The following is a 9,841-nucleotide window of genomic DNA, read 5'->3' as shown; positions in this document are numbered from 1 at the left end:
GCCGCCTTTCCAACATCGGGAAATATACATCTCAAACGCATGTCTTGAAATCCATGCAAATGGCTCCGGCCGGCTACATATGTCGTTTCGGTAGCTCAGTTGCTGAGGCGCCATGTTTTTAGTCTCTCGGCCGCCATGCTCTCGATGAAGCAGTTTAAAATTGTAAACTGTATCGGCAAACCTAACGTTTAAATGAATGACTCTCCGTTAGTCATATTACAAATTTATCATTAATGGAGTTGAATGTGTACTAAATTATCGATGCTTCGAGAGAACATATTCTCCTATTTCATATGTAAACAGTTCGCCTAGGATTTCTCTGTATTACATCACCATGGAGGAAATAAAAAGAAATAGTTTCAGTCACAGGTATTGTTTTCTGCAAAGGACAATTATTTTCTCCAACTCAAAAGAGAACTAATTAAATGAGTCATCGGCGCGATAACTTCCTTCGAACTAATCTCGACGCACGATACTAATGATGATTGTATTGGAGCTATACCTGTCTTATATTTGACATTAGCACTTGATTCTTTTGAATTTTACGAATTGTTGCTCGAGTGTAATCCAGCGTAAACTGAATGTATGCAGAGGGAAAACTTTTCCGTTTCGTTGTTACAGAAATATGCAATCTGCTGTCTACTAGTTCATAGCAGTACTCAACCATAATTTATCTGCATAATTTTCTGCAACACTTTCATAATATAGAAGGTTGGCCGAAAGATGACAAATGTGTGTTTAGGGCGTGAAGTTTCATTTACCTTCAATGTACTTGTAAATAATTTTTAAAACAAAGCAAAGCGAGGCAGGAGCATTTGTGAGTATTTTAAGTAATATGTCATTAAGTATAAAGACAAATGTTTTAATAAAAGATGTAGCACTAGGACGTAGTACTAAAGAACTCAAAAAAAAAAGGCCCATTCATGCTTTCCTTGGCGTACCATTATTTTAATTCCTATTAAGGTTTCATATTCTGAACGACAAGTTAAGAAGTACTGTATACCCCTGTATATTATCCACGGCGGCGTATAATCCGCAGATCTTAAAATTGGCATAGGAAAAAAAAAACTTCGTATAATCCATGGATAATACGGTGCAAAAAATGAAGTTTTAATGTAACTAAGCATATGTAACAGTTTAAGCAACTAAATTAAAAGCATGAAGAAGTAATGCATTTTGAGCTATATTCAACATTAAAAACAAAATAATCTAAAAGAAATGAAAGAGATCTTCTGGAAATTGTCATAATTGTACGCTAATTTCTCGAAGACAGAGACGAGGAAAGAGCCAACGGCCTAATCTTGTGCGTATGAAGGCTTCTTCCTTTACTGATCTCTTATATAGTCTGAATTGTGTCAGAAGAACATTCAAGATATGTAATACTATCAAGATACGGGCACGGGTTACGGTCTCTAAGAAGAGCATTTAAGCTGTGCAAAAAATAAACAACATACAGGCAGGGTAACTATCAGACTTAGATAAAATGAAAAGCTTTATGCAAACATAAATCCTAACTGGAAAATTTTCTTCAGATAATTATTTTGTCTAACTCACCCTTGAATAAAGAATTTTATGTTCAAAGATGAAAGAGGCAAAAAAAAAAAAAAAAAAAATGCTTTAAATCATTTTTTTTTTTACAATAACATATAGTTTGTGCTTATTTTTCACCAACTGAAGAAAACTGCCAAAACCATTATATTTTTCACACATGTGCTTTTAAAGTCTTTTGGAGAAAAGCTTCAACAGAAATAATCTGGTATTTTTAAAAAAAATTCCTTTAAATATATATATTTAATTAACATTAGCAGTTTGAAAAAAATATCTGCAGAACCAAAAAATTTCTGCAAATGGCATTGGGGCGTTTATCTATATTATGCACTAGTGCCACCCGCACGGCTTTGCCCGTAATAGAAAATTAAAAGGTCTTTTGGTTCGCCTGTATATTTACAAATAATGTATGGTGAGTTTTCTCTCCAATTGGCTCGTGCCCATGTTACGGTTCCACGTTACGATAATTTCGTAATTTACTAGCCCATCTTATGATCATTTTTCTCGGGAAAATGTTTTTTAAATTGGAATAGAAAAAGAACGACATCGAATTTTCAAAAAATCGCTTCGAGGTGCACACCCCCATGCTACAAACTAACTCTGTGGCATATTTCATGAGAATCGCCCGAACGCCATCCGCGTCACGGAGATCCGACAGGCGAGATCCGGACGGAGAGACTTTCAGTTCTTATTATTAGTAAAGAACAATGGTTACTCTCTCTCATTGCGAATCCTGCCTCAAATGTTGAGAAAAAAACCCACACATGATCCGTGGCAGCCTGTGATCCGGACCTCATTCATTTTACTTTTTTAACAGCTAACCCACGGACTATATGCAGGAAAATGCGGCGCCATGCCAGCAACTACATCACGTTCGGTCACACAGTGTCTGGTCTGCGTATTCAAAACAGTGCCTAAAATTGTTGAGTTGGTTGAACGTTTGCTCCCCAAAACTCTTCGAATGTTTTCCTGAGCAACATTTTTCTTTCCGTCTCACCAACAGATGCTGAATGGACTCAACCTAGAATTTCACCAGGCAACCTCCTGCAAGTGCCGGGGACCAGCCGGCAATCATCATCACCACCCACCTCACCCACCTCCCGGCGGCAATCACAGGTCTTCGACATGGCTGCAGACAACACTGATGATTCCGTGGAGGACTCAGATCCCACCACCGATCCCCCCAGCCCCCCTGTGTCCCCCAATTCACCTGTACAGGTAACTATAATTCCACCTTCAGCCTCTCCCCCACCACAGGTTAATGACACAGATGCAGATGATGATGTTCTCCCACCCAACTCTCCTGCCGCCGGACCATCCTCTCCCGTTGCTGGACCATCCACCACCGGACCAACAACAACCACCACCACCACCACCACCGGACCAACAACAGCAACCACCTCCGGACCATCGGCCACACCTCCTCCTGCCCCAGCAGCCCTGCAGGCAGCCCCTGGTGGTGCTCAGCTGCCGCACCCTCGACCAGCCAGGCGGCGCCAATGGGCGCTCGTTGCTGACCCTGGACTGATCTCATCGGGGGCAAGCGGCAGAGGCGAGCACCGGAGCGCTACCAGGCCCCTGCAGACTCCCTGCGTAAGCGGGCCAGGAGGACCTAAACCAGGGAGCCTTCAGAGATCTTCACCGCAGAGCTTCAGCACATATATTAAGGTAATTTTTTCTTTCTGTTCATCAACAGTTTTTGAGTTAAAAAATGTTTGTTATTGATACCAAGGAAGTTTAGGAGGTGAATATTTTTAATATGTAGGGAAAATGTACATTCGGGACACATATGCGTAGGAACACGGGATGTAATGTCGCAGTATGTAATCGACAAATCGGGCAATCTCTTACATTATCACTTACCTTATAATTAATTGCTTAATCAGTTGAACAACCGAGTTTATGTAACTGAAATATTACACTTCCTTTAGTTTCACTTTTAATTTACAATGCAAATTAGTATTGATCTGCTAATCCAGTTAACATATTTTTTTTTTCAACAATAATAAATTTGTTTTAGTTTTGTTTTACTTTTGATTTACAATGCAAATTAATATTTATCTCCTAATCCAGTCAACATATTTTTTTTTCAGCAATAGTAAATTAGTTTTGTTTTACTTTAGTTTTACTTTTAATTTACAATGCAAATCAATAGATTTTAATTTTTCCAAAATATTGAATTTGTTTGATTTTCTAATTGGTTATCATACACAGGGCGTGGGAACACAGGGAGAGTCAATGTTTTCTTTGCACAGCACAAAAGTACACCACGCAAACATGTTTCACGACGACATTACATCCAATTATTTTATTTTCACATTGAACATCTCAGAAGATTTCTTGGTACTAACTTGAGCTGCAGCCATCGGCTGATGGTAGACCAACTGGGCAATCCGAGAGCTCCGGTTCGGTAACTGGAGAAGATGTCGGAACGAGAGGCCTTCATTGGTTGAATCTCGTAGAACAGGGGGCTGGAAAACATTCCGGAACAGCAACCTCGTTCCTTGGAGTTAAGACGGGGATGACGAAGCGAGACACTGGGGATGCCGAGTGGAACAATCGTACTGTCTAATGGAAGGCATTTGTTCCTTCGGTGCCCAATGGATGCCTATGGTGTAGGGTAAAGACGCCACATTTTGTCTCTAACTCTTCAACTCTAAGGTAATGATAAATGAGAGAGTTTACTCTAAAGGAATTTCAAAAGTTGAACTTAATAGTTATAAAATGATACAACAACATTGAAGCTTACCAATGTGTCTGGTTTTTTAGTGTTCCGGCCGTAAGTCGTCAAAATTCTCAAAGAAGCTAAAATCACAAATTTTTGTTTGCTTTTCCTCTGTTGCCAAAAAACAATTGATGTAGTTTCAAAATAAATAAAAAAACGATAAAACGTCAACTTGAAGAAATAATTTTCATTATAAAAAAAAGGAAATAAATAAATAAAATCATCTGCGCATATACAGGGTGTCCCATTTTAACCTGCTTAACCTCTATTTTCACAACCATTAGTCCGAGATGCATACTTGCAGTTGCAAAAATGTTCAAAATCAGGTGCAGAGTTCAGATACTAAAAGTTTGAGGAGTTAAAAAATACAAAATTTAACGTTTTGTACAGGCCCTGGAGCCCCTAACTTGAATTTAGAGATATAGTCTCAATTGAAAAATATTACTAGTAGAAAAATCTTGATATTTGTGCTGCCAAAACTCAAGGAGACATTCGAGTTCAAAGTTTTTAGGGACCGTACAGAAGATGAGATTGGAACTTATCGCCTTTCCGAAAGAATGACAGTTGTTGGAGTGAGAAAACTAATTATTTATATGTTTCATTGCTATTCAAAATTTTTTGCAAATGTTGTGCCGTGATATGCAAAAGCACACAACAAAACCTCCAACAGTTTGACTCCATACTTTATGCACACATATAAATTTAAACCCTGGTTAACTGCCATATTTTCCCCCAAGAGGTGATATTGACGGCAAGTGCAAAGTAGTGTAAGCCAAAAAACGCTGCATTTTATATAATGTCAAACTGTTTGTGTTGGACTTATTTTTCAATGGAGATTGTTTTCCTAAATATGTTAGGGGTTGTGTCTAGGGCCCCCTAAATTTAAATTTTTTATTTTTCGATTAACTTTTTTTTTGTTTCAAATCTTAACTCTGCATCTGATTTTGAACATTTTTGCAATCGTAAGTATGCTTCGAGGAATAATAGTTGTGAAAATAAGAGGTCTTCCAGGTTAAATCGGGACACCCTGTTTAAAAACATAAAGGACCCCGAATTTCTCTGCCAACACTGAATACATAGTTAAAACTTTAGCATGAGAATAAAAACAAATATCAAAAATAATTAATTCAGTGTATAAACCATGGTTGCGGAGTCACAGTCACAGTCAATCTCATTTTGGGACAAAAGAGTTAGATTCGGGAGGACGAAAGTTTTTAATTCAAAGACTCGGTGTTCAAATCTGTCATTTTCCCTTTAAGTCCACAACTCCGCCAATGTTTGAGGAGTCGCAGTCAGACATATTTGGGGTAAAGGAATCGGTATTGGAGTCGAATTTCCAAGAGTCAGAGTCAATCATTCTTCCTCCGTGTGTAAAATTTTGCCAAAGCTACAATGTCGGTGTCGAAGTCGGGGAGTCCTAGTCCAACTAGTTTTCAGGCACAGGAGTCTGAGCCAGAGTCAGGGGCCCCAAAACTCTGGGAGTCAGAGTCGAGAGTTGTTCATCCAGAGCTCTTTCCAACAAAATTTGTTTGAAGTAAATCCACCAGTAAGTTCGGAATCTATATTGTCTTCCAGTTTTTCTGTTGGTGCTGATGTTGAAGGATTTGAACTGTTCAAAATTGAATGAAAAAGTGTTCAAATCAAGAAGTGAAATATGGGAATGAGGTGTCCTTGTTGAGCTCTTTGGAACTAAAGAAAAATGTTCGAATCAGACAATTTGAAGTATGAAGTGAAAAGGGGGGCACTTGAAACCAGCGCAAGCACCGAGACCACAGGTCTATTGTACTATCCCCGTTTAGGCTACTAAAGGAGCCCAGTAACAGAAATAAATCTCGGCAGTTGCCTAACCGAAATTTTAGGCAGTTCCCTGGGATCTACATAGTGATATCCCAAGTGCTCAAATCTTGTGCACAGTAGAAGTCACATTCACATAGCACATGAATTGAGACTTCATCAGCCATATGACATCCTCTACACGAAGGGATGTCGGTAACACTCATCAGATTAAGTTACCTATTAAGAGAGCAGTGTCCAGTTAGTAGCCCAACAGACTTCTTGATCTCATTTCTACTCAAGTTAAGTGGTTCCTTGGACCTGAGCCAGGGTGGCTGCTGGTTCCGAGTCTTGGCCTGTCTTTGAGACTCAGACTGAAGCCACAGACCATACGATTCATCCATAAGAAGGTTCTTTGAAGTAGTCCTTACTGCATGGTAGGGCAGGCAGAGAACAGGCTTGGGTCCCATAAACGGTACATTGGAGCCCTGCTTAGCTAACTGATCTGCCAATTCGTCACCTACATTGTCAGTGACCAGGAACCCAGTAAAGGGAAACCCTATTACTGCCAGCTAGTCTTACCAGTGCATTATGGCACTCCCAAACGGTTTTGCTAGTAAAACAGTTCGATTGAGAGCTTTCAACACAGCTTGGCTATCAGAGAATATTCTGATAACCTTCCCGCTTATGCCTCGTTCTAGGAAGTGGTTTACACAAGCCAATATGGCTAAAGTTTCTGCCTGGTAGACAGTAGCAAGCTTCCCTAAAGAGAAGTACAGATAATAGTTATTGCTGCTGCAATATGCACCAGAACCAGTTCCAGACGCAGTATTGGAACCATCTATCTGTAAACCAGATTTCGTGTGCATTGCTAATGATATCCTGTACATCCTTTCATTGCTCTCTGGAAGGAAACACAATGCTATAATTGGCATTAAAGCTGAATTGTTTTAACATCCTGTCAGAAGGCATCATAAAATAAGGATGCACACAGTTTATCGTACAGAGACAAGTAACCAGGGGACTTCCATAGACCCATGAGCTTGAGGCGGTATGCACACAGAATCGCCTCCATTTCCACTTGCTTATGCAACGGAATAAGGCTAAGAAGGAGCTCAAAGCTATGGGAAGGAGTAATTCTCATGGCACCAGTGATATTAATAGTAGCCATCCTTTGTACTTTGGGGAGGCAACCCTCAGCCGTTACGGTACAGGTTTTACCCCACCAGGCAATTGCCCCATACGTAACCATATTTATAATTACTCTAGTTTAAACCCAATGAGCAATTTTTGGAGAAACCCCCAATTATTACTAATTGCACGTCTACAAGACCAAAAGATTCTCTATTGGCCTTATCGCTAATTTGCTTAAGGTGAGAATTCCATGTCAAAGTTTTGTCAAAGATCATACCCAGGCATTTGACCTCACTAGAGTAGGCAAGAGGCGAACCAAAGAACTTAATTATCTTCAAGTCTTTGAGACGTTTACAAGTGAAGAGAACCAAATAAGTCTTATTCGGATTGACCGTAAGACCTGCCTCCAAACACCACTTTTCAATTTCTTTAAGGGCAGACCCCATGAGATTTGTAACAGTATCATGGAACCTAAGTCTCAGTAGGGACCTTATCAAAAGCTTCCTCAATGTCAAGGAAAGCAGCGAGAGCTACTTCTTGTCCATTTACTGCATTATCCAGAGCTGTTGTCAGCTCATAAAGTGCAATCTCAGTGGACCTTCCAGGCTGATAAACATGCTGGCACTTAGAAAGAGGGTTGGTTTTCAAAACACAATCCCTAATGTGCCTATCAATCAGTTTCTCCAGAGTTTTTAGGAGAAAGGAGGTAAGACTGATGGATCTGAAGGCTTTCGCCGTATTGTAGTTTGGCTTACCTGGCTCAGGTATAAAAATTACTTTGCTAATCTCTCCTTCGGCAAAGCATAAGCCACATAGCCAAAAACAAGACAGGACCTGTAGATCCTACAAAGATGTGGTGCGATAATATCCACACCATCAGACAACTTACTCTAAAGTTATTAGGAGGGGACAGATAGACCAACAGACATTTTCCCCATCTGAATGACATTTGTACAGTTGATTTTGTGCAACAAAGGTCAATTTGAAATTAGTAATAATAACAAAATGAGGACGATTGATCACCTTTTTCAATGACGCACGTTAAATAAAAGGAAAGAAAGAAAAATGGAAAAGAACTTCTGTTTGGAAGAGGGCGCCATGAGATTGGCTCACAGTTTTTCTGGGGAGAATCTCTGACTGACCCACCGGGGGGCTCTTAATAGCTGCAATGAGAAGAGACTGAGATTTTTCCGAGCACCTGGCGTCGCAATTGTTTACCTGTGCGACTAGGTTTGAAAGGTAAATAAACACATTTTTGGATCTGGGTAGACGGTTTGATTGGTAATACGATACAATCACAAATTGATAATTAGGTTTCCGATAAGTTTATAAATTCCTTTAATCAAAAGAGAATAAAACTTCCCAATTTTTAATTTTTTGATATTTATCTAATTATTCTATTTATATCTGGCTTTTGTTTTTCGCTATATTTTTAAGATGCATTAAGCCTTCTTTCATGCTTTTTCCTCTTTCTCTGACTTTTACTGGGAAAGTAGGCTAAAAAACCGTAAAATTGATAAATATCCCAAATTCAATTTCACGATGTAACAAACAAAGGATCAAGAATGCACAAAATCTTGGTGGATCTGTTGGTGTGGCAGCTTCACTGCTTCATCGTGTCAGTTCTATTCTTAAACAACATGAGCAACGCAGAGGGAGTGAGGGAGAGAGTGATTGAGGCGTCTTTATCTCTTCTCCGGGAGAAGGAAATTGATGTTTGGATGATTCTCTAAAAAGGACTTTTTCAAAAACATCTTTAAATGTTAGCAGTGATTTTTTTGTTTAAAAAAAAATATTTTTAATGGAAATCAAGTAAGCTCAACTTGCAATACACACGGGAGTCTTTACATGACTCGTTTGTCTTTAGCATGGACAGGAAACCCCATGCTATGGACACTAATGTCATGTCATACTGCAAATTGCTCAATAATTGTTCATGGCGTTCCTTTCTTTAGAATTTGAAAACATAAAATTTATGTGCAAAAATCCCCTAAGTAAATTATTTCATTAAATATTTTTTTATTAAATTAATACTATTCGAATAGAATTGATGCATTTGGCTGCTTTTCAACTTTAGTATCCATTCCACTTTAGTGCAGCAGATACTTCTGTCTGCACAACAATCTAAAATGGCTTCCTATTTTCTAAAATAAATGTAATAAATAATGAAATATTGATTCATACCCAGTGGTTGAAACATATTTTAAGAGTTTGTTGTAAACATATACTCTTTTGTTAAGCGTTATAATTTTCTTGCTAAAAAAAGCTTAAATTTTATGAGTTCTGGTAAATGCAATACTGATGTCATGGGTGCAAGACCTTCCGTCTAGGACGGAAAGAAATTTGAAGAATTTTCTTCAGTTTTTGCTAAAAGAAGAACTATTGGATGTTAATATACCATAATTATTGGTGGTGAAAATATGCTTTATTATATACCGTTTTATAACCACGAATGTCGACATTCTCTTTATTTTATGGGCTTGTTTTGTTTGCCACTTGCTATTGGAGGCATGGCTTTTAGACTCTCGCTTTTTCTTCTGAACTTTACTTGCATAAACGAAAATCGCTTAAATGTTCAAGTTGAATCTGAATCACTGGTTGAGAGTGATTGCTGATAGGATGGACTGTTTACGCTGCCGTTATGCCTATGCCTCCACATAC

The 9,841-nt window shown here is 38.7% G+C and overlaps 1 protein-coding gene across 1 annotated transcript; it reads left to right on the top strand.

Moving 5' to 3' along the window:
• The first annotated feature begins 2,673 nt into the window (after positions 1 to 2,673).
• LOC129233333 (uncharacterized) lies at positions 2,674 to 3,256 on the top strand. The gene is made up of 2 exons (XM_054867376.1): positions 2,674 to 3,141; positions 3,245 to 3,256. Exons 1-2 carry the CDS (start codon positions 2,674 to 2,676, stop codon positions 3,254 to 3,256), a joined length of 480 nt encoding a protein of 159 aa, XP_054723351.1.
• Positions 3,257 to 9,841: the final 6,585 nt, after the last annotated feature.

This window comes from Uloborus diversus, unplaced genomic scaffold (genome assembly GCF_026930045.1).
Source record: "Uloborus diversus isolate 005 unplaced genomic scaffold, Udiv.v.3.1 scaffold_340, whole genome shotgun sequence".
NCBI lineage: Eukaryota > Metazoa > Arthropoda > Arachnida > Araneae > Uloboridae > Uloborus > Uloborus diversus.
This window is presented reverse-complemented; position numbering and strand designations above follow the sequence as displayed.